The sequence below is a fragment of the Chelonoidis abingdonii genome, chromosome 10 (genome assembly GCF_003597395.2).
Source record: "Chelonoidis abingdonii isolate Lonesome George chromosome 10, CheloAbing_2.0, whole genome shotgun sequence".
Lineage (NCBI taxonomy): Eukaryota > Metazoa > Chordata > Testudines > Testudinidae > Chelonoidis > Chelonoidis abingdonii.
The window spans coordinates 75,152,118-75,178,070 of record NC_133778.1 but is presented as its reverse complement, the minus strand read 5'-3'; the positions used below and the strand labels follow the sequence as shown (position 1 = coordinate 75,178,070).

At 43.1% G+C, this 25,953-nt stretch overlaps 1 protein-coding gene across 1 annotated transcript in view; it reads right to left on the bottom strand.

The window, feature by feature from the left end:
* Window positions 1-286: 286 nt before the first annotated feature.
* Window positions 287-25,953, bottom strand: part of CNTNAP5 (contactin associated protein family member 5) — a 451,740-nt gene continuing 426,073 nt past the window's right edge. The window contains exons 20-24 of the mRNA XM_075070316.1: window positions 25,131-25,261; window positions 23,203-23,287; window positions 11,294-11,512; window positions 6,033-6,104; window positions 287-4,579 (exon numbers count right to left, since the gene is read on the bottom strand). Of these exons, the coding sequence (XP_074926417.1) occupies window positions 4,383-4,579; window positions 6,033-6,104; window positions 11,294-11,512; window positions 23,203-23,287; window positions 25,131-25,261 (704 nt within the window). The 3' untranslated portion in view covers window positions 287-4,382. The remainder of the gene's footprint in view (window positions 4,580-6,032; window positions 6,105-11,293; window positions 11,513-23,202; window positions 23,288-25,130; window positions 25,262-25,953) is intronic.

The window sequence follows — 25,953 nt, the reverse complement described above, 5'->3', positions numbered from 1 at the left end:
GTCGGGACCCCTCAGGGGGTTGAGACGCTACTGTGGGGGGGTCTTGAGTTGTCAGCTTCCACTTCAAACCCCACTTTGCCTCCTGCATTTATAATGGTGTTAAATATACAAAAAAGTGTTTTTAATTTATAGGGGGGGGGTGGTCACACTCAGAGGCTTCCTATGTGAAAGGGGTCACCGGTACAAAAGTTTGAGAAACACTGGTATAGATAGATGTGTTCATCCTCATGTGTATGTCCTCCACCCCTCTCTCTTTTTCTCGCACGCACACACACACACCCTAACTAAATTTTCCTGAAACTTTACTAAACTTACTTGCCTGCCTTACATGTAAATTTTAATTATGGTTATTAAAAAAACAAAAACAAAAAAAACCCCAACCTTTAATTTGCCCATCAAAAGAATAACCCAGGGTGTATACAATTTTGCAGCACTGATTGTGACTAAGCAGTTGCGTAATCTCATTGAAGTTAATGCCACTTTTCACATGCTTAAACTTCAATATGTGCTGAATTGGTTTGCTGGATTGGGCATTATATGTGTGTTTATACCCACACCCACACCTCTCATTCACGTACCCACCCAGAGCTATATGGGTCCACCAACACTCTTCCAGATACAAACAACATCTAACTAGCTCGTGTGGTGGTGCTGCTTTGCTCCTGTGCCTTGCAGGTGCCCCTAGCCTCTGTTTGCCAGAAGCTGGGAATGTGCAACAGGGAATGGATCATTTGACGATTATCGGTTCTGTTCATTCCCTGTCTGAAGACCAGATACTGGGCTAGATGGACCTTTGGTCTGAACCCGTATGGCCGTTCTTATGTTCTGCTGAGCAGTTTTGCTATCCATTGGCCTAAGGTGTAGACCAGGGGTGGGCAAACTTTTTGGGCTGAGGGCCACATCTGGGTGGGGAAATTGTATGCAGGGCTGGGGCAGGAGGTTGGGGTGCAGGAGGGAGTGCAGGGTGTGGGAGAGGGTGCAGTGTGCAGGAAGGGGCTCAGGGCAAGGGATTGGGGCAGAGGAGAGGTGCGGGGTGTATGAGGGGACTTGAGGTGCAGGGTATACCAGGGGGCTCAGGGCAGAGAGTTGGGGTGCAGGAGGGGTGAGAGGTACAAGCAGGAGGCTTATGGCAGGGAGTTGGGGGGCAGGGTGCAGGGGGGGTTCGGGTTCCGGCCAGGTGCTGATTACCTAAAGCGGCTCCAGGCTGGCAGCGGTGCGCACCAGGGCCAGGGCAGGCTCCCTGCATGCCTGAACTGTCCTCGGCCCTGCGCCGCTCCAGGAAGCACTGCGTCCCCTGTGGGGGGGACAGACGGCTCTGTGTCTGCCTCCAGGTATCTCCCCCGAAGCTGCCATTGGCCGCGGTTCCCCGTGGTCCCTGCAGGCAACACACGGAGCCCTCTGCCCCCCCCCCCCTCCGAAAGGGCCAAGAGAACTGGTGCCAGCCATGAGAGCGGCGCGGGCCCCGCAGGGTGCAATCCTGTGGGCTGGATCCAAAGCCCTGACTAGGGCCATCCTGCCAACTTGAGAATGCTTGGCACCTTGCAGGCTCAGACTCTAGGACTGCAGGAAGCAATCATGTCCTCTCAGGGACTTAAATAATGAGAGGATTCTATTTGATTGCTCAACCCTTCTCTTTTCTATCCATTTAATTACTGTATTTGCTTGGGGCTAGACTCACTATATCTTACTGTGACTTTTTATATCAAGAGAAGAAGAATATGTAGCAAACCACAAAGATGATTTATAATCTGCCATGTTGACAAGGGACAAATACATGGCACAGTAATGGGGGTGGGAGATCTGAATACAGTGTGGATTTTGATTCCCCATCTCTTCTTCCTAAAGGCAATACATGTTTGGGGGAATTAATAGCTCCTTCTCAGGGAGAGCATTCAAAATGAGGTAACTTGGACAAAACCATGCTGAAAATAATAAAGAAAAACCTGGAGTCCACAGAAAGAAGGAGATGAACATTTGTTCCTATGTATGCTTGTCCCCCCGTCCACCTGTAACATGCAAAGCAGAGCAGCTTTATAAATGGAAGAAACTCTTTGCTGAGGATCTCATTAGGTGCATTCCTTTCTGCATCTTTCACTATCTTCTTGCTAATGAGTCCATCACAGCCTGCAAAGGCACTCATAACCAAATGTCATACAAGCAGCTGGCACAAGACATGGTGGCTGCTGGCTGGCAGGAGCTGGGAGAAGCAGTGCCATCCTTCCTTTAAGTTTAAGCTTGCCTTGTAAAGCAGATTGGTTGGCCTGACGATCATTGTATTAGCCTAGCTTTACTTATCCCACTCACCCCCAAAGACGGTCAAGAGATCATCGATAATTGTAGTGTAATGCAGTGAGTGTGCTGAACATCAAAACAAGACTGTCTCATATTCCTTCTCAACATCTATTTCCCTGAGGCCTATCAGCCACCATCTGCAACCATTAGTCCAAGCTCCCTGCATTTATTTAAACCCCTCCCCAGCCTCCTATACAGCCCTGGCCATCTGGGGCTTTGTGCAACTGCACTGCTTTCTATTGTCTGTTATTGGTCCCTTTCCTGCAACAAGATCTGGGAGTGCAAACCCTTGTGATCATGTGGAAATGCCTTTAGGACTCCATATGTGTCCAGGGGTCCTGATGTATGGCTGATGCCCTAAGTCCTGAACCAAAGCCCCTTGAAATCAATAGGAATATTCTCATTTTCTCTTGGGCGTTGGATCAGATCCTTAGACTGTTAAGCTCCCAGGAGGACGGGCCCTGTATGACATTAAACACACTGTCAGGACTCATCTAGCATCTGGGATGGGACCATCATGCAAGCTCACGCTGGGCTCAAACCTTTCTCCACCTGCACTATTTGTTGAGTGAAAGAGAGATTTGATTCCACGTTCAGTGATCCATCAGAAAGAACAGAGGCAGATTAGAGTCCCTTCTACTTCTGTTAGCCAGTGTCCGCAAACAGGAGAGAACAGAAAGCCATTGGAGAAAGGGAGAGAAGAAAATAAAAAAATCCAGAACTTTATACATGCTTCTTTATAATTTTCTCCTTGTGAATGAATTTGACTAAGTGTTATCACAGCCATGTGAGTCCCAGGATATTAGACACACAAGGTGGGTGAGGTAATAGCTTTTATTGGATCAATTTCTGTTGACGAGAGAGACAAGCTTTCGAGCTTAGATGATGAAAAGCTCTATGTATGCGCAAAAGCTTGTCTCTTTCACCAGCAGAAGTCCGTCCACAAAAGATATGAACCTCGTCCACTTTGTCTGGCTACAATTTTTAAAAGCCACCTTTTCCTTATTCTTAGGGGAAACATCCTGGTTTCTACAAACAGGAAGCACTATCGCTTCATTCATGCAGTTTTTTAGAAGTAATTTAATAACAATTTTTGGCTTTTTTATATGAATCAGCAGAATTTAGATCTCATAGTTTGGGTGGGGTTGGTTTGTCTTCCTCTTTTGTTTGTTTTTAATTCGCCATAGTTGCTTAAGAGTTTGACCTCAGCACATAATCATTCTCTATATGATGTTAGTGTGTGTATGCTGCACTTCTAATGTTTCAGACAAGTCATCAGAGAAATTTATAGAGCATCTAAGTCCTAGAAGCCTCCTAAGACCCTTTAAGTACTATCTTCCATGCTTCATCTAGAATTATGCTAGAGTACGTTGGTTCTAAATAGCCAGACTTATGAGACGGAGGTATACAAGGTGCACTGGAATGAATTTTGTCCAGTGCTGGTATCAGTATTCCTGTATTTTTTAAATGCATTTTTAAGCCTAAAAGTTACAGTAAAAAGATAGCAGGATGGGGGAATGAGCTTAAGGAGAGAACGAAAATAATAATTTTAACTTCTTGCCAGATTCCCAGCTGGTGAAAACTGGCGTAATTCCATTGAAGTCAACAGTTTGATGGCAAATTACATCAACTGAGGACCTAGCTGCTACTTTATGATTGGTGTAAATGGATCTTATAATAAATCAGGCATTTTGGTCTCATTCTTTCCTGCTACCCTGTCCCAAAAGCCGTGATGCTATTTATTTAGCTACAGTACTTTACCTCTAGTTTATATAGTTCAGATCGAACACAAAGTGGTGAGCTAAATGGTTCCAGAAAACAACACAAGACTTGAGAAATCCAGAAACTTAATAGGCAACCATGCAAGTCCGTGAACTTATTCTGTCCAGAGTAGAACAGAAGGTCTCTTGAGATGTCGATGTAACTGTGATAGTTTTTGTGAAGGGAATGAGGCATTGAAGTGTCTGCCAGTCTCTTCTGTGCAGGGCAGTCTCCTTCCAAAAGGTTAAAAGCTCGCAAATAAATTAATGGGTAAGAAAAGAAAAAAGGCCAGGTGTGGGGAGGAGAGTAAGAAGGAACCACACAATCCATCAGATGAAATATTCCCGTTTGCACTCACTCACTGTGTTCTGCAAGTCTATGTCAGTTTTAAAGGAACTGTCGAGGTTTTCTGCATATTCTTTCTCCTTCGCCTGGCTACTTCGATGTGCCTGTTTGTGCTGGTAGAGGAATCTGCTCATGATGGCCACGACGCAAAAGATGATGAATATTACGACTGCTATTACACCTGGGGACAGAGAGGGGAAAGTAAGAACAGGAAAGGAAAACAGAAACAACGATTTTCCCAGAGGAGCTGCTTAGAAAACATGTAACACTGACAGACCCCGGTTGTCGGTGGGCAGGATCAAACCAGGGACCTCTGGATCTTAGTGCATGAACCTCTACTGCATGAGCTACAAGCCAACTGGCTGTTAGCTAAGGCTGCAGAGCAGACTCATTTTATCTCTCTCTAAGTGGTCTCAGTGCCACTAGATGGGACAGAACACCACACCCAGACGGCGTGTGGGTTACAAGTGCATCCCGGTCCTCTATCCTAGCCTCCCAGGGTATGTCTACATAGCAAAGAAAAACTGCCGGCTGGTCCGTGCCAGCCAACTCAGCCTCACAGACTCAGGCTGCAGGGCTGTTTCATTGCTGTGCGGGACTGGGCAGGAGCCTGAACACTAGGACCTCCCAACCCACAAGGTCTGAGAACCTAGGCTCCAGCCCAACCCTGGAAAGTCTACGCAGCAATGAACCAGCCTCTGAGCCCAAGTCGACTGGCACAGGCCAGCTGCAGGCGCCTAGCTGCTGTGTAGACATAGCCCCAGTGCTGCCATCTGGGGGATTCTATCCTGCACGAGAGAGGATACAGCCACCTTGGGTGAGATTCTCAAAAACGCTCAACATTGGTCTAATTCTGCTTGCCTGAAGCCAATCATTGACTTCAATGAGAGCAAAGTTAGGCCAGTGCTGAGTGTTTTGAAAATTCTGTTCCCTTGTGTCTCCACATCTTCCCTTTCTGGCCAACTTCATTCACTGGGGGCTTGCTCTTAACTTACATCTGGGTAAACCTGGTGGGAATTTGGCCCATAGAGTACCGGGATCATGAAAAGCAACTCACTGCCAAGCAATAGACCCTTGGGATAAATGCTGATTGTTAATGGAATGTGGAAAACAATACATGATGGTGTGAGGACTAGTTGTGAATCAACCAATGCTTTGGCTTGTAAGAGGGTTTCCATGTGGTCTGAGGAATTCCATTACACACCACACTGAGCTTTTAGAGAACTTAGAAGGTAGATGAGATATGAATGCAACATTACATGACCAGTCAGAGGTGTATATTTGCGTGCAGCACTCACAACTGAGCCATGTCTCAGAAAAACAGATGCTATTTTGTATTATGAAAAGACTTAAGATCTTCAGAATATGGACTGCATCTCTCTATTTATTTAGGGAGCATGCAGGATAATAGTCCCTGGTCCTGATTGGAACACTGAGATGTTGCCATAATATAGTGAATATTAATAATAAATGCAGCAGCAGCAGCCTTGTAAAGCCCTGTGTTAGAGTAGAGCAGAAAATGAGGGTAAGGTGCTGCTAAGCATTTTGTTGGAAATACCCTATGTACTTGTCTTCGGGGGGGGGGGGGCATTTTCTGATTGCATCATTGAAAAGAAAAAAAAGAAAACAGTTACCTCCAATAACAGCTGAATCACTTCTGATTGCATTGGTGAGGGGCTCCCGCTCATCCGACTTCCCAGAGGGATCTGCAGTTGATTAAATACAAAACAGCTCATTGTCTATAGGCAACGTGCTGAGTTTGCTTCAGCACTTGGAATGAAGTTACCTACCCTGGTCTGCCCTCAAAATATGTGGTTTGGGGATTAGAGAATTGGAGCCAAGAAGAGCCGTCTTAAAAACAGGTAATCACAGGACAACACTCTTAGGCACCTTCAGAGACAAAGCCGTGCAAACCATGAATGTAAATGAGTAAAACTAATACCCTATAATCCTACCACAGTGCACCTGCTCACAAAGGTAGGGAGACATTTGACTCAGGTAGCCTTCTGGGGAGCCTCTGTCAGAGTGAACAATATTACAATCCCAAAGACACAAGACTAAGGCTACGTCTACACTACCCGCCGTATCGGCGGGTTACAATCGATTGCTCAGGGATTGATATATCGCGTCTCATCTAGACGTGATATATCAATCCCCGAGCACGCTTATATCGATTCTGGAACTCCACCAACCCCAATGGAGTTGCGGAATCGACAGGGGGAGCCGCGGACATCGATCCCGCACGGTGAGAATGGGTGAGTAATCCGATCTTAGATATTCGACTTCAGCTACGTTATTCACGCAGTTGAAGTTGCGTATCTAAGATCAATTTTCCCCTGTAGTCTAGACCAGCCCTAAGAAGCATCTGGAAAGGGAGGAGGCTAATATAGGATATATGGGTAAGGTTCAATCTGAGGGAGAGAAACAGTGTCTGGAAGGCAGGGGGGGTGCTCAGTTGGAAGGGAACTCCCTCTTTAGTGCAGAACAATGGTGATATCACATGTTCCAAAGGCAGAAGCTGTCAGTGGGGTGCATTTAAATTGGACATGTTCTGATCTTCCCCCTTCAGCTGCTACAGGTCCTTCTGGTTTGTGTTACCACATCCATTCCCATTCTTAATTTGCACCCATGTCCCCTCTGTGGCTGCTTTCAGCCTTGAGAAGGAAGACTTCCTGATTTTGGCACATAGGATCTGCCAAACGATTTCTGCTGCACTGCACAGCGAGCATTGCTCTTCATTGAGGAGACTGGAGCATCTAGAGGGTACTAAAGAGATCAGAGTTCCAAACTTCTGTATCCAAACACCCTCTAAATTGGGGGAGTTCCCAGAACCAGCTTTTCCATATCTCCACCAAACCAAAATGGGAATCAAACACCTTTGGGAGCTTCATATCCAGATCCAGAGTATGGGTCAAACCCTCACTGAAAGCCAATGAAACGATGATAAATTACACCAGCTGTCCCCGCGTGTCCCAGATCTAGCTCTGGCTCTGTGTCTGAACCATCTAGCCTGTCTGTAGCCTCATACGAGGGCTTTCATCTTAGCTCACCCTTTCCTCTCTTTGGTGTCTGTCTGCAGGAATGCAGAGCTGCTGTTCTCCCCTTTTACAAGCCTCCAGGTTATCATACATAGGCCTGTACTTGGGAGCTAGTTCTGATGGTCTCGGGAATAGATTGTATGGCATTGCCAGGCTGCTCCTTTCAAAGGCAAGATGCGGAGGCCTGAGAAAGAGATGCAAAATGCTGCAATGCCTCACTGTTATTGAGCATTCTTGCTTTAGCTGCTGACTCAGCAGACTCTCAGTACTTCGTTAAGTGAGATTTTTTCCTTCAGACAAATGAGCTTATTTGTGCGTTGGATGAAGCTGAATTTTCATCTTTACCCAGCTTTGCTTTGCACTCTTTAGAAAGAGCCTCATTCTCCTTTGCCTGGCACCTCGGGCAGTCATTTACACTAGTGCAAAGCGACTGCTAAAGGATACCATTTACACCCAATTTCACCGATATAAATGGCTTCTCAAACCGTAGACCATAGAGAATCTGGCCCAAGACATTCTGAGGTTTGAGAAATATTTCTCTTGTCAGTTTTAAAGATGAAAGCATTTCCCTTCCTGTAAACAGATGCCTACAAACTAACAGTAAATAGAGCAGGGTTTTCACTTCTGCAGATCGCTGATGTTCAGAGCAGATGCAGTCGCAGAAGAGATTTTGAAATCAACGAGACTGATGATATAAATAAATGCTCACCAGCCAAGATTGCATGAGTCACCCATTTGGGATATGGGCTCCTCAAGTGGAACCCACTGCAGCTCTTTTGCAAGTTCTCTTTTTGCACTGCAGGGAGATTGGGTACCTGGAGACGTAGCTGCTCAGGTACAAGCAGACCTTATGAAACGCCAACTGATTTTAGACCAGAAAAGCTTGGTTTATACACGAGTTGACTATATAGCTAATTTTGCACATCATCAAGCAGATCCATAGCTGGTGTAAATTGTCATAACTCCCTATGCTTGGACAGAGAATTCTGACTGGCGTCACAAGTCACCTTCTGAGATTGCATAAAACGAATAAGGGGCAGGCGAGACTTTTGATCCATATGTCCACTGTGTAAAATGTTGGCCATACGTGCTATTAAAGAGTCTTTAGTCTTTGACCAAAAATTACTTGAAGCTAAAGGACTTTTAAAAAATCCAAAACAAGTGTTGGGGATTTAAAGGTAACTTTGAGCTTCTTTCTGTGATTTAATCAGAATGCAGGTCAACAGACCTTAAAGGTTCTGTGAATTATGTTTCACCCAAGAAATAAAGTCAAGCTACAAGACGAGGTGTTTGTTGCAGAGAAGCAGATGGCAAATGACAGCAGAATCTTCCCCTATGGGAGCATGGTAAATTCTGCAGCCAAGGAGGAAAAAAAAGCATTATTTCATATGAGATTTTAATAGCACACTTTCCCTTTTAGATATGACCCTTGAGATAACGCATGAAGATTTGCACCAAAGGGCACCTCAGTGAAATAGGGATATGAAATGTCTCACATGACTTCCACAAGCAAAATGTTTTTGTACAGTATCTGACTTATGAAAGTATTTGGGATATATAATTTAAATACACAAGGTCCAGATCCTCCACTGGCATAAACTGGCAGCTGAGGATCTAGCGCTTAAAATATAGTGATGACCATGAATACATACTTTCAGGAAAAAAACCATTTTAATAGACTGTGATATTTGCAATATTTTAATATACTGTCAACTTTCTGGTAGAGCAAAACATTAGGGTGCCATCAATGTGGAGTTGGGGTAGCAACTAGTATATGTGCTACCACATAAGAGAGACTGATTTATGGAACATTACAAAATATCATCATCATGGGAAGTCACTTTTCCCCTCAGATGTTCCAATCAGAAATTTTGTGCATGGATAAATCAACTTTTGATTTTGTTCAAAAGTAGCTTGCTAAGAAACTTGCCTGAAGATCTAACAAACATTCCAAGTTTGAAGGAAAGTGCTTTAATAGCTCTCAAGTTATGAGAACTGAAAGCTTTTTCACATATTCACAGCAGGCTTTTCAGGCAGGTATCTTTGCTCTATCAATGGTTTAGAAAATTGGCACACACAAGTATAGGAGTCTTTGAAGTTTGTTTTTTTGTTCTCAGACATGCAGAGTTGACAAATGAAGAACTAAAACTGAGAAATGCACAGTAAAGCTGAAGATTAATCCTTAACTCTGCCCTCCTGTGATTACTCCTTAAAATATGGTCAGTCTCTCTATATATCAAAATAAATTATATGTAAATTAATATAAAGTAGAATAGAATACAAAATGGAATTACTTATATAATCATTACTTACAGTATAGAACATACAGTTTTCAAAACTGACTTGATTTAAGTCTCAATGAGATCTACAAAACAAGTCCACTTAGGTATCAGTTATCACAATAAAAGAGTGACCATATTTTAAAGCATAAATATACAGAGATAACACTGAGCTTTCACCACAACTCTGCATTAGCTGATATCTGAGTGCTTATTTAACCTTAACACTGCCTTACATCTAGTTAATTGCAAGATTTAAAAATGAAAGTCTAAATCCTGCCCCATTGTATCTGAAATCAGAGTTTCAACTCACTCTTTGAAACTTAAGCTTTATCCTAAAATGTCCCCTTCTTGACTTTATAGGTTGGCCTGAGATAAGTGAGAACAAAATTTGACCCACAGAGTGGACAGGATTTGTGTGTAAACACACGTGAGAATGCATGCGTGCCTGAACACACACAGCAATCCTAAACCATTCACCATTAACAAGCCATGTTTCTTCAGTTAAAAAACAAAGCACATATCAACTGGAATCCATTCCCCACACAGAGAGCAAGCCTAATTATTTCTCCCTATGCAAAATGCTAATAGCTCATTTGTTTTCTGCTGAATACCATGGGTAGAGGCTGAAAGAAAGGGGGATCCGCTGCAAGTCCAAATGTCAAGGAAATAAATGGCATAAGGATAGAAAACATAGGAAGCTTTAAGAGTTATCAAGCAAAGAAGAAAAAGTAAATTCATAGTTCAAAGGATTAAAAAAAACAACAAAAAAAACGTCCATTTTTCACTCCTTTCTGGTTATTAAGGTCTCTACCACATCCACTAGCGACTAAAACAGCGACTTGTGTGTCCCTGCCTGTGGTGACAGTATTACCAGCTGCTCTCGGCGTTCTTTTTCCCCCTGGCATAACTAATACACATACGCAAACCACTTAAGAGTCCCAGAGGGCAATTTCATGATTGCAGAGGAAAATGAACTGCTTAGGATCATCAGCTAGGAACATTCAAGTTATGTGCCTTCACTTTAAATAAACCGAATGATACACGTATTCAGAGAAAGACACACAGAGTAACACTCATGCATTGACAAAACAAGGAGCAATGTTCTCAAGTTGCAGTGGGGGAGGTCCAGGTTGGATATTAGGAAACCCATTCCAGTGGTGAAGCACTGGAATGGGTTACCTAGGGAGGTGGTGGAATCTGACTATAGATGCTCTAATTGGCGTCAGGTGCTCTAGTTAATCTATAGCAAACTTTCTTCCCCTTACAGGGAATAAGGCTCCCTTCTAACCCTCTCCTGCTGCCCTCTGGCCACGCTGTATCACACAGGCAATATAGGATCTTAATCAGTCGTTTAGGATCAGTCTTCAATTATTATCAGGATATAGCCTTTTACCAGGTGCTAATCTGAATAGGCTTTATCTGTACACGCCGATCACTTGTGTGTTGATGGCTTCCAAGCCATCTTGCTTCTAGTGTCACACTTACCGTGACAGCAGGAAGGGGTGGGGAGCAAAACCCAGGCTGAGCTCTAAAAGGCTGGTTTCATGGAAGCATTCGTTTCAAGCTACAACATACCTGATGAGGAATACACTGTGGTGATGGTGTTCACATCAGTCTCTGCTATGTATCCACAACTCGATTCAGTCAAGGAGCCTTTGACAGTCACGGGGGCTATGCTGGGATGTCGTAAGGCGGCCTTCAGTGGAGCTATGTGATTGTACTGGACAGAGGACAGACATCCAGTAAAGCCATGTGAGTTCGCCTTCAAGACCTCAGAATCTAGCCCCAGACTATCTGCAACACACAACACAATCAAAAATGTGTTTTCAATGTTTCTTTTTGCGTGTTGATTAAAAAACTCTTTGCCAGTTTACCTGACCTTATTCACTCATTTACCGGCTTCTCACCCAATTACCTCCTTCTTCCACTGGACCCTTAGGTCTGAGATGATATCCACATTTAAATCCTGTTTAAAGATGCACATCTACCATGCTACTTATAGTGAATGGAGTTGGCTTGTAAATAAATAGCCTCTGTTGTTCTCCTTCCCCTAACCAGGTTCCTGTTGTTTGTCTGGAAATAACCAACACATATTGGTGCTACCATAAACAATCATAAATCATAGAATGTAAGGCCATAGGGGACTACCAGACCATCTAGTCTGATCTCCTGCATGCCACCAACATGCTAAATCCAACAACTGAACTTAGACCATGGTATTACAGTCCACAGGAGACTAAACTATTATGTGTCACAGGCAGAGAATAGGAGGGACCGAGATGCACCAATGCCCGTGGTCCCTTCAATGTCAGGAAATTAATTAAGTGAGATATACCCAGATGAGCCTGGCAAGTGACCAGCATCCACATGATGCAGAGGAAGGCAAAAAAAACCTTAAAAAATCCCATCATCACTGCCAATCTGACCTGGGTGAAAATTCCTCTCTGATCCCACCTCTGACAATCAAGCCGTTAAATAGTAACCCTAATTATCTTCAGGCCTGAGGTAAGATTCATTTTTCAATGTGTTCAGTTTCACAGAATCTGTCAGAGATGGACAAGCCCTAGCAGATCATCTGCTCTGTCCACTGCTGACAGTACAGGATTGTTCAGTGATGCTCGTTATCCAGTACTTCATATAGTCTAACGTTGAATGTCTCATGTGCTTGGGCTTCTTAAGCTAACCTGGGGAGAGTATTCCACAGTCCACCAGACCTAAATATCTACCTACTTATACGCCCCTGTCAACATGGTATGAGACTCCCAAGTATTTACAACAGAAATAACAATCACTATCTTTTTTCCCAGTCTGTAGGAGAAATAGCTTCATTTGTGTAGGTGGAGTTAGCGGTGGGAGGTAGGGGGTATATATACATTTAGGCCCTATTGGGGGAAGACAATTCAAAGGCATAAGTTTTACAGTTCTGAATGCAGCAATGCCTGATGCTTAAGAAAGACAGTGAAGGATGGGTAAGCTATTTTCTCTTTCTCAATGAGCCCCATTTATTTACTTTCTAGGAACTGAAATTCATACTGTTAAGAGGTCTGTGACACGCTATGTACATCTTGTGCCAATATAAGGAAAAAAAAACAGCCTAATTGAATGCAAGATCAGAGGTCATTCATGGTGTGAAATCTTGTCTACTGGTAATGTTACAGAAGTCTAGTTTATAGCACTGCAAAACTGGGACTCCCAGCTTCCTCGTCTGTTTCTACCCTTTCACATTGTAAGACCATGGCCTTTAAAAACAGATCATTTTGATTACCATCAGACATATTTTTCTCAGTCTACATTACATAATTTTATTAGTTGATCTCATAAAACTGTCAGACTTAGAGATTAATTCCCCTCCCCCAACAGTTGACAGTTCACATTTCAAGATCTTCTGGATCATATAGGGTCTGATCCAATACCCAGTGAAGTTGATGGGAGCTGGATGAGGCCCACAAAGCTTTGGTTACAAGCTTTGAAAGGAAAAAAATCCCTAAATACCAACAACAATGTGGTAAGCAGAGTGACTTGATATTAAAATATGATATATCAGTGCCTGCAAGGATTTGGACCAGTAAACTCTTCAAGGGCTAGTCGTGGACCGGTGAGTAGAAAATTGTTGATCCTGCTCACGTATCCTACTATTTTATGCCCTGGTTGGGGTGTTGAATGTGGATGGAGGCAAGTCCAAGAAGCCAGTTTCGCATACTAGTTACTTCTTTGGCTCCTGGGTATTATCATTGTGCAGAGCACTTAGGCAAGTTGAGTTACCCAACTGCTTGCAGTTAATGCAATTTGGTATTACCCATGGATTTACAGATGGACTTTGTACACCAAAGTGATAGATCCTTATGTCAATGCAGTATGGTAAAGTCTAATTCTACGACCACATACTTTTGTTCCTATGTGACCCCGCCTCATGCAACACACAGGATGGACACACAAGAGAGCAGAATGAAGGTTGCGTAGGCAACAATAAGTCTGGCAGTATTTTTAACTTTTGAGTGTGTGACTTTGCTAAATAAATAAATAATCAAGTATCAGAGGGGTAGCCGTGTTAGTCTGGATCTGTAAAAGCAGCAGAGAATCCTGTGGCACCTTATAGACTAACAGACGTTTTGGAGCATGAGCTTTCATGGGTATTCACCCACGAAAGCTCATGCTCCAAAACGTCTGTTAGTCTATAAGGTGCCACAGGACTCTTTGCTGCTGAAATAAGTAATAACTCTTTTAATGTAGTGGGTTTGGGGGGATGGTGAGGGAAATTATTTGGGTTGCAGAGTAGTTAAACAGCTTAAACTACAGGCCCACACTGACTTCTATGTTATCCTTTGGCACTTATGATTGCTGATCTTTGTCTGACACTTCTGAGATGTCTTTACAAAAGAAACACTTAGGTTTGATGTGTTCCTATACAGAAATTCAGGCATAATTTTCATAAGTGTTGCTGTTCCTTAGCCACCCCAAGTGTTGGTGTCAGATGTCACTCCAGGCTTCTGGGCTGGAAGCAAACTTGCAATAGCACCTAAGTCTGCAGACGGTGTCACTAGACTCAGGCCTGGTCTACACTAGGGGGCAGGGTCGATGTAAGATACGCAACTTCAGCTACAGCAATAGCGTAGCTGAAGTCGAAGTATCTTATTTTGACGTACCTCCCATCCTCACGGTTTGGGATCGACGGCCACGACTTCCCCTGTTGATTACGCTATGGTCACTTGCCCTGGGGGAGCTCTGGAGTCGACAGGAGTGCATTTGGGGATCAATATATTGCATCTAGATGAGACGCGATATATCAATCCCCGATAAACGGATTGCTACCCGGTGATCTGGCGGGTAGTGTAGACATACCCTCAGAGGGGTAGCCATGTTAGTCTGGATCTGTAAAAGCGGCAAAGAGTTCTGTGGCACATTATAGACTAACCAATGTATTGGAGCATGAGCTTTCATGGGTAAATACCCACTTCGTAGGATGCATGTATGGACAATTATGGACTAATGCAATTGCCTTCTTTCTGGACTGCTGTGCCCACTCCTTGCAAACTATGCTGGATTTCACAGCTCACTTAATCTTGCATTGTTCTTGTTCGCTTGTTATTCTGGTCCTCATGAGTTTACACTGACTCCTTTGAAATTGAGGTTTAGGTTTAGATTTAGTTATTGATTTTTTAAGATTCTTATGATGACTTCAAGATGTCTTCTCTGCTGTTCATATGCACTCTCCACTATAAATATTACATAATGCTGTTGCTTCATCCATCTCTGCTATTTGAAGTAAAGCCTTTAACATGTAAAACAACGTGCAGCCCAATGCAGTGATGGATAAATGAGAAAGGCAGCCAGCTCTAGGGTGGAACAGTTGAGCTGCTTAGCAATCCATAAGCAAACTAAAGAGCAGGAAGACAAAGTGAACATCTTAGTGAAATTACATGGAGGATTTTTGGCAGATATTATATAATTATCCAAATTAGTATATCACTGGGACACTGAGGTTAGTGACCTTTATTTTTGCAAGAAAGTATCACAGGACGTTTAATGACCACAAGTCTTCAGGGCCTCAGTTTTACACACATCTCCAGGAGTGTCATGATCTATCACCATAAACTGGAACGTTAGTTCCTCTCTGACTCAGAGGGATAGCTAACACCTAAGTCACAAGTAGCATTTGTCACAGCACCCAGAGTTTTCTTTGGTGGACTGCTAGACAACCATTCACTATGCCCAATCCTGTTAACCTCGTATGATCGGAGGATATAATATACTGAGAAAATACAGCTATAAGCTACACCTGAATCATTTTCATACATTTGGCAGAATTATCTTCTTTCCTACAAGAGAGTTCTGTGGCCAATTTAATTATTACTTACAAATCTAAACTAAAAACTTGTCTCTCTCTTGGTTGTTGCCCAAAATTTGGTGTGGGTCATAAGAATGACCATGGTCTGTGGGCTACATGGATCATGGACAATGGTCCATCTGTCCCAGTATCTTGCCTCTGACAGACATTAGTGCCAGCTGCTTCAGAAGGAATGAACAGAAGCGAGCAATTTTGAATGATCCATCCCCTGTTGTCAAGTCCAAGCTTCCAGTAATTGGAGATTTAGGGACACCTGGAGCATAGGTTTGTGTCACTGATCATCTTGGCTAATAGCCATTGATAGGTCTACTCTCCATTAATTTATCTAGTTCTTTTTTGAACGCAGTGATACGATTGGCCTTCACAACATCCCATGGCAACGAGTTCCACAGGTTGGCTGTGCCTTGTATGAAGTATTTACATAAATAATGTCATACAGATGAATGTATCATAATGGACGTGCCTATGATGTATGACAAATCACCCAGAAATTTCCATCTAGGATAATAGTTTTGAAGGTATTTTGTGATTTACTATGATAAAGCTAAGAATGTTGTGGTGGCTCATTTTTCTTGATTTTAACAAAGGCTAAATAATTTAAGAAACCAAATTGCAAGGTCTTCGGCGCAGGAACTGTCTGCTATGTTTGGGCTTTGCAGCTCTTAATAGAACGAGTCCCCTCATCCTAACTGCAGCTCTGGAAGCTACGATAATACAAATTAATAGTAACAACAAATCACACCTTCACCTGGCACTGTCACACACTAGCTACAAGTAAGCAGCAGAGTCACTGGCAATGAGATTCTGCACTGGAGTACACCAGCCAGGGAGAACATCACATCTTGCTGTGCTTGTTTCCCAACAGAGGTACTCCAAAATGCAGGAGTGGGTCCTCAGTGCTCTGCTGGAAGTAAGTCTGCAATTACAAAATGCTCTTCAGAAGCAAAGGGGCTGATTTCTTTTTTTAAACAGGCAGAAAATAACTATGTTCAAAAGACCAAGACAATCAAGGAGGACTTGAAAAATTTGCCTTTGAAAGTATGTATTTTTTTTCCAGTCACGTAATTAATGCTATTAGTGTGTTGGAGACATTGGATCAAAGGGGCTTCTGAAGATGAGACAAAGAGAAAGCATGAACACTTTTCAGTGTCCTTTTTATTCCTCCTCAGCTACTTTTAAAAGTCAATTTCACGCTTGTGACAAGAGTCAACTTGACAGCACTGAAGATTAAAGTCCACTCTCTTTGGGCCTGCTTTTTCTCCCATTGCAGTCCGTGAGTGTCCTATCATGCACTTCACCAGAGAGAGTTTTGTCACTGAGTTCAACGGAAGCAGGTATACCACTAGTTTAAGTTCTCCCTCAGTGGGTCCTAACCCTGCACTGGAAGGACCACAGCTGGGGGCTGAAAGGATCATTTCATCTCCATGCTGATGCAATGCTTGGCCTCTTTTCTCAGCCCAATCAATAGAAAGGTGGTCTTGTGAGAGTTAAACCAAGAACATCACCTCGTTTCACTGTGGCGGCTGAACAATCTTGGCAAGGTTACGCTTGGCCACGAACAAATGGGCTGACTTTGATTTAATGACGCAGAAGTGGTCTCAGTCCTGCATCCATTATGAAGATGTGCAGCTAGGCGCCAGGCACTCTATGGTTATGCACGTAAATAGGCTGCCATGTCCTGCCACAAAACCGAGAAGCTTTGCTGATATTGGGTTTGACCTGGGAGAAACATAATGCACATCTTGGGCTAGATCCAAGCCTGCATAAAGGCAACTTGGAGTACCCCTGCACTCATGGTAAATCTGCCTCAAAGTCAGCAATTAAAACCATGGAAGGATTTCTTCTACTTACAGCTACTCTTGGGGGGGCACAGAGCCATTGCTGGCTGTTTCTAGTCCACTGCACTCTGGACCTTCTTAATGTAAGGGGCAAGACCAGAATACAAGGTGTAGTGGGGCTGCCATACAGGCATCTTGAGACAGGACCATGGGCACCTCAGTACAGTTTAGAGCAGTTTCTGGCTCCAGAGTGTGATAGAAGCAACTTCTGTGACTTAAAGGGCACGTCTACACTGCAGTAAAACAGCCATGGCTGGCCTGTGTCAGCTGGCTCAGGTTCAAGTCAGCTAACACGGACCAGCTGTGGGTCTTTTACTGCAGTGTAGACCTACCCAAAGGCACCACTGCCACCAGACTTTCCAAGAGGCACAAAGGACGGAAACTATGAGCTGGCCCTTTGGTCCCAACTTATGCAGCATTTCACACAGAGAGCGCAGTAAGCTCAGCCAAGCTAATTTGACCCAAGCATCTTATATATATATATATTCATATTCTTAAAGATATCCATCAGCTAAAAACAGGCATCATTTCAGGTTGTAATGTGACATTTGTTAGATGTCAAAACCCATTTGTGACATCTTCATTTTAATGTGCCCCAACACAGCCACCCCTGTTTGATTTCAACAGGGCTCATAATACGGTTCATTGTAATGAGACAAGAGGCAATTGATGCAATAAAATGGAGAGGTATAGAGGGCTTACAATGGAAAACAGGCTTCTTTCAAGAGCAGACAGCTGCAATCAATTCAAATAACAATCAGTCAGCCTAAAAATAAAGCTTCTGGAGGGAAGCTAAGGGGGAGACAGGACTGGGACAGAGAACAGAGCTTTCTTTTGGAGAGCATTATCTTTAGGGAAACAGAGGACAGATTTTTCTCTCAGGATTAAGACAAAACACCAGTTAAATTGTATTTCTGGAAGTGATGGCTAAGCGACCTCTGTGTCACTCTGGAACAGGCAGGATGGCATTACTGCTGTCTGATGTGGGAACAGCAGCAGAAGTTCCAGCAGCTCAGCTTATCCTCCCATTTCATCTTTAGCCGCTGCCATCTTGCCCTCAACCTACTTCCTCTTTTATCCTGGATCCCCAACTCCATCTTCAAAGTTGCTTTATTAAGCTCCTTGCAGCAAAAGCAGTTTCAGGTCTGAAATGCACCTCAGAGATATATTTTTTTTATTCCTGACTGCTCTGGTGCTTCTGAGGAGGTAGGAAAAGACAGGATGGGTAGGGAACAGGAGGGAGAGGTTTTGAAGGGGCAAGAATATAACAGCTAATAAAGAACAGAAGAAAGGTCAGGGTGGGGTTGTTGAGATGTGGAACTGATGGGGTTGCGGTTGTTCTGTGTTCATTCTTTGAAAGCTGTGCTAGAATATTCAGTGACAGGAGCTTTTAATTCATTGAGAAACCTATTGCCTTTTTGGCTACTAAAAAGGTGACCACCCAAGAACAATTATACTTCATCCCTCTTCTTCATTTGCACCTCTCCTTAAGGAGGCACTTGTTTAGTGAAGCCTTCCTACACCCGTCTCCACACTGGTGTACCTTCTGAAATAAACCTGCAGCTGGCGTATGCCCCTGTCTAATAATAGACTAATCTGAATTAGTTTGTGATCTCTTCAGGGCAGGAACTCTATCATTTTACTGTAAATATTCTATAAACCAATCTGTTTATTTACAGGTGTATATAAATAATAACCGTTTCACACTGCGAGCACAATTGTTTTTGAAATAAACCTCCAATTTACATTACATTTATGGCCTGATTCAAAGCCCACTGAAGTCACTGGAAAGACTCTTATGGACTTCAATGGGTTTTCGATCTGGCACTTAAAGAAATAAGTGACTCCACAAAGGTGTGGTGGATTATACAGGTTTTACCATCATGAATCAGATGGTTGGAATATGCACAAGTGGAGAAACCACAAGTTAAGACAGGTCACCACAAATACATGCTGGAGAAACCTTTAACTATTCATCTTCAGAACGTCCTTAACCCACAATCCAAGTTCCCCACCCTAACTCTGATACTACTATGCTACTCGTAAGGTGATGGGGAGCGGGGCATAGAAGTAACTATGTAGGAAGTCAGGCACACTTCTCTGCAGCTCAGATAGATTTACAGCAGATCTAAGAGCAAGAGCTAGGCTTGTAGAAGCATGAATGAAGAAATTTCACCAATATGTTAAAAAATAAACCACCATCCAAAAGCATTTCAAAGAGGGTCACACCTTGGGGTCCCTGGAGACAAACAGATTTGAGTTAAGTTGGAAACACAAAGTTAGATCACTGCAAGCACTGAGCTAATGGCCACTTTTACAAGTCATTGTTTTAATTGTGTTGTATACATAAGAGATTTCATGGCTGAAAAGAAAATATGGTCAGACACAGCAGAACCACATGTGAAGTCGTAAAGTCAGAGAAAACTCAGACAAACAAATCTGAGATGTTGGACTGTGTGATATCATCTTCTTATAGAAAGACTTGCATGTATGCAAATATGCTTAGGTTCAATTGATGTACAAGAGGCCAAAGGTGTATGATCTAGTGACTAGCACAGAGGGATGACAACAAGGAAGGATGGTCTTGTAGCGGAGGTGCTGGATTGGGGGCTCAGATCTGTGTTCCATGCTGGGCCTCGACTTTCTGCATGACCCTGGACAAGCCATTTGGGACCTGAATCCAATACCTATTGATATCAATGAAAGGATTTCCACTGAATCAATGAGCTTTGGATAAGTCCTTCTGTGTTTATAAAATGACAACGAAGTATGGGCATGATCATACTTCCCTATCTCAGAGGGATGCTGTGAGGATAAATTCAACAAATGTCCGTGAGGGTACTTAGATATTATGGCATTGGGGGACATTTAGGAACCATAGACAGACAGACAGAGACAGATTTAAATATAAACTTAGTGTTCAAGACAAGCAAATACAGTTAAGTAGTATCCATAACCTTTAACGTATTTATCCTCACAACACCTGTGAGGTAGCGAAATGCTATTATCCTCATTTTACCGATAGGGTACATAGAGATTAAGTGACTTGCCAAGGCCCATACAAGAAGTCTGTGGTAGAAAAGAAAATTGAGCCCAGTCTCTTGATACCAGACTAGAACCCTTTCATTTAAACCGGATCAGGATTTCACCTCCGGAACGCAACTCCAAAGCGAAGGACAACTACTGGAATGGGGCAACAGTGATGCAGAAATAAATAAGTGTAAGTGGCTTTGGAACAAAGAAAGTGCAGCTGGAGAAGCTGCAATGTAATTTCAAAATTTTTTATTTCATAAAATTTACTTGCAAGAGCTAAAGGCGTATTTATGTGGTTCTCAAAGGAAAAAAAAAGCTCTCATCTGATTTCTAAGCGAATTGGAAAGGAAAGGAAAAAAATTGAACCCCCAGAAAGCAGAAGAGGTGACATAAACATCTGGTTAGGCAGCAAAGGCTCAGGGAGCTTGACATACAGTGTTGAAATGGAAGTGGGGAAAGGGAAGGTCGAGACTGGGCAAGCAGAAGTGGAAAGTCAGGGGAGAGTTTTTCAAAAGAGCACAGTACCCATCTGTTCTCACTCTGGCACCTAAACAGAGGGTCAGATTTCCACAAGAGCTCTGCTTCCACTTAGCCTTCTAACTGTTTTTAATTAATGGGAGGTGCTGGGTTCTGAACACTTCTGGCCATTTCAGTCAGGAACCGAGCACTTGTGAAAACCTGGACTCAGGTCTGAGCGCTAAGCAGTTTTGAAAATCTGACCTTTGGATAACTGAGCAAAGACAGCTGAATGGAGGAAAAAGAAAAAAAAATCATATTTGAATCCATTCTTATGGAGCAGTGGTATTTATCTGCCATTGGATTACAGATGAATGAACACTTGAGGAATAGCTCAGTGGTTTGAGCATTGGCCTGCTAAACCCAGGATTGTGAGTTCGGTCTTTGAGGGGGGTCACTTAAGGATCTGGGGCAAAATCAGTACTTGGTCCTGCTAATGAAGGTAGGGGGCTGGATTCGATGACTCTTTGGGGTTCCTTCCAGTTCTAGGTATATCTCCATTAATTTAATTTATTTAAATTTAGACCAATAATAATAATAATAATAATATCACTTATACAGGACCTGATGTCCCAAAGTGATTGCGCCCAATCCTACATTTTGTATTCAGATAAATCTCCTATTTAAGGGTTGTGAGATGTGATGACTGCAGAACTGAGCTCCCACCCTTCTGAATGAAAGGCGGCTACTTCTGGGATGAAACATGGCTCCTCTTTAACAGCACTCAACATACACCATACAACAGTGTAGGACAGGGAGTGAAGGGCACCAGCGTATGCAACCAAAATAGAGGGGAGAAGTTTGCTTAAGGAAAATATAGTTTAAAACTGGATTTGAGAAGAAGAACCAGGGCTAAGGCACTTGTAACTAGTGGGGTTCGGTAGCCCAAATTCTACATGTTCTACGTACAGCAGACACTTCTCCCACCATTTGGGTAGGAAGGTTTCTGGCTCAGACAACACGACAGAGCTTTAATAAAGGAAGTGAAGAATTACATATCTACCTGAAGTTACAGGACAAGTGAGGTAAACAGAAGAGAGATTTGTCCACGACAAGCTGTCTGAAACCTCTGTTCTTCTAACAAGTACACTAGGAACTTTAGGAACCACTCACGGAGAGGTTTTACAATTTGGCGGAAACAGATGCTTTCAGCAACACAATGTGACCTTGCACAATTGGGGTATTAGCTTAGCATTGAGTCAGATGGAAGAGTGCCAACTTCTGAGGCACCTAAACCAGCTCTGCAGCGCTTGGGTTGCTGTTAGATGCTTTTCTCTACAGACAGGCCAAGCCTTGGCTATAAACAAGATAAAAATATCAGTCCCTTTACTTATACTGCCTGGCAAAGAATGATACCGAGTGCACGGTTGTTGTTATGTACAATTAATAGCTCATAAGTGGATGTCTATTTTCTATGTCTGCCAAAAAGGCTTTCAATTCTATAGGCTTTGGGGGCCATTAGTGAACCTTTAAATGGCAACGGTAAAAGAGACTTCAGCGGTAGGCACTCCGGACGGCAGACTTGATTTGGATGTCCAGGTTCGCTGTGGGACCAGCAACAGCATTCTCTTGTCATAATAAAGAGGCTATTAGGTTCTTATCAGGAACGAATAATGGAACTTATATGAGAAAATGGCCCACTGGAGAACAGAAAAATAAGGGTTCTTCATCTGAAGCTTCTGGTAGATTCTTCCTGGCCCTGAGATGGGTGTGCAGTGTTAAAGGGGAGGGAATCAAAAGGCCACCCCAGCTCACCTGGCCTGTGGAAACAGAAGACAGATTTGCAGCTCCTACACTGTATGAGAGCCCAGGAACTGCTTCTCTAATGCAGCACTCAGCTAGTGTGGAGGGGGGCATATGAGCCCCAAAGAGGGTGGGGAGGAGGTGAGGGCACATCTCTGCCCTCCCCTAAGATGAGATAGTGGAGCTGCACATCACACAGGGGTGTAAATCAGGGCATGCTGAGCTTCAGAAGGGCCTCTATGCTGCCCTGGGGGGCTGGGCCTTCCCATCATCCTTTTCTAGACGTCTCAACAAGAGGAAAGAGGTTAACGTTGCTATCAGGGCAAACAACTCACATCGCCAAAGCTTCTACCAACAAGCTTTTCACCGGGCTTCTGCTACTACGTAAATAACAGCTCTGTTATATTTAATCCTTACAGGTTTTAAAAAAAAGCCTACCACACTGCACAGATAATTATAGAGTCTTAACAGTACAATCGACAAACCAGCAAGCCATTCGCATAGCCTACCTCTGACTTTGCCCAAGGTGAGCGATTTGATGGCCTTGAAGTCAATCTCCGAGAGGTTGTACTTGAGTTTGAGAACTTGATCAACCTGGAACGGGTCAATAAAAACAGTTGATTATTGCAGCATGCAGAGACCCCTGAAGTATCTTGTAGAAAAGTTCCATACCGGATACAGGTAACGCCTGCCTCCCGCTGACTGCAATGTGAACGTGCTTGAATTTTGCAGAAAAAGCCAAAAAGTGTGTCAGAGTATTCACACAGCCGGCTTCTAAAGAAACATTTCCTGCACGAAACTATAAAATATCTGATATGTTTTTATGCCCCCACTGAGAATTCTCACCTATTGATCTCTGATTGCCACAGACAGGCAAACAAATGAAGTCTGGCTGGAAACTGACTGGCAAGGATTAGCAATATACGGAAAAAGCTGCAATATAAGGGAATATTATAAGATCAGCGTGTGGGATAAATCCCAACTGGTAGTGTGAAGCTTGCTTTAGACACAGATCAGAATCGAGTCCACCTGCTGTATATGCTACATTCACGTAGCCAATACCTGTCTACAGTTTTATGCCAATAAAGTGAAACCAAAGTATGATGCTTTCTCTCACTGCCTTTTCCTTACCTCTCGCCTCCTTTCCTGTCTGCGCTTTGCCCTCTTTTTTCATTAATGACTGCCAGAAAATATCACTCAGCCCTAGCAAATAGGCAGAAGCTTGTCAAAAAGCTGCCGGAATTCCCCTGGGTATGAGAGCACCAGACACTGCTGTGCGTTCATTCCCTGCTCTTCCTTTGAAAAACAGAACAGCAAAAGGTGCTCGTTAGCCCTAACAGGCCACCTACCGGGTCCTGGACTCAGCATGGCTTCTCAAAGGGACAGTGATGTGTTTGGAGAGTAGTGGTGCGTAGGACTTTGGGGCTCTCATCAGCTGATGGAAGGTGGTCACAGTAGATGAGATAAGCACTTACATAGCTAGTCCTGCTGAAGTCAATGGGACTATTTATGTGAATGGGAATAGTCACACAATCTAACCCTATCAGTCCTTCCTCCTCCTCATGTAGTCAAATTATGGATCACATTCAACTCTAGGACACATACCCCCGAAATCAATGAGATTCCCACATGCCTACACTCACCATGGCTCTTTTGTTCAAATTCGCCAATACACAGAACTTGATAAGTTTATGGAGGGGATGGTATGATGAGACTGCTGACAATGGCATATGGCTCATCGGTGCCGGCTATTAGCAAATATCTCCAATGGCCAGAGGTGGAACACTAGATGGGGAAGGCTCTGAATTGTTACACGGAATTCTTTCCCAAGTGTCTGAGGTCTTGTGCAGGGTCTTGCCTACTTGCTCAGGGTCTAACTGATAGCCTTATTTAGGATTGGGAAGGAATTTCCCCCCAGGTCAGAATGGTAGAGACCCTGGAATGGGAGAGGGGGGTTGGAGGGGAGCTGCATTCCTCTGTGTTGTAGGTCATGGGTCACTTGCTGTTTTCAGCTAGAGTAAATGGTGGATGCTCTATAACTTGAAGTCTTTAGAACAAGATTTGACGACTTCTGTAACTCAGCCACAGGTTATGACCCTGAGTGTATCAGGTTCTGTGATCATGATAGTCTCTTCTGGCTGTAAAGTCTAGGAGCCTAATGATCTTCAACATATGCCTTATTTCAGATTATAATCAACAACATTATTTGAAAATGCAATCTGGTAAGAGCTATGTTCTGCCAGCCTTGCTCACAGTGGTGCCAGATTGTGAATCCTTTGCTCCCACCAGCGAGTAGGGATTTGCGCAAATAGTGACATGAAGCCTACTAAGTCCATTGAAATCAACAGGACTGTTTGTGGAGTAAGGTACTAATTAATATTGGGCACAGGTAGTGAATCAGACCCTGAAAGTAAACCATGGCAGGTAGGTTTGATACCTGAATGAGGAGTTCTTTTCCTTCTCTGTTGATCTTCACATGGTGTAATTCCCGGTTGGCAAGGTTTCCAGAATCAATGGTGAAAATGAAGAAGCCATCCTTATTCAACTTGTATCGGACTTGTAAGCTTCCTTAAAAGGAAAGCATATTTCCACCTATAAAACGTGTGTCCATAACTAGGTACGGTTCAACAGCTTTGCGCAATACGCAACATTCATTTCTTTTTATAAAACCAGTGACACAAGTTAAACTGATAATAAAGAAGTTAAAATAAAAATGGTCAAACTTTAATGAAAAGCATGACAAATAATTTGTTGGAAACTTCCTTCGCACCAGCTTACAAATTCCATTGTGCAAAAATATAACTGAAATGATCAAACAAATAACTATATTAAAGGAATGCATCTTGCTCTCCATACGGCACACATTTAACATTTGCACAATATTTGATCTATATTATACTCCTTTGTATGAATGATCATTTCCACCCGAGGACATACAGGCCTAGAGCTGTTTCATTACAGTAATATTTGTGGGTTTTATTATTACTCTTCAAGAAGACAGTAAAGTGAAATGTAATGGACAATGTAGCAGACAATATGTTGTACTTTTTTTTTTTTTAAGAAAATGAGAATGGTTCTAATTTATCTAAAGCTATGGCATTTCTTTTCAAACCCAAAGACAAACAAATCTTTCCCTGCTCTTTTGTAACAAAACATCAGTTGTGGCTGCCCAGCACTTGTGAAAAGCCAAACAATAGCAAAACCACAAGTACACAAGGTGAAAAAGGAAACGTATCACCTTAAATCTTTCCATAAAAGAT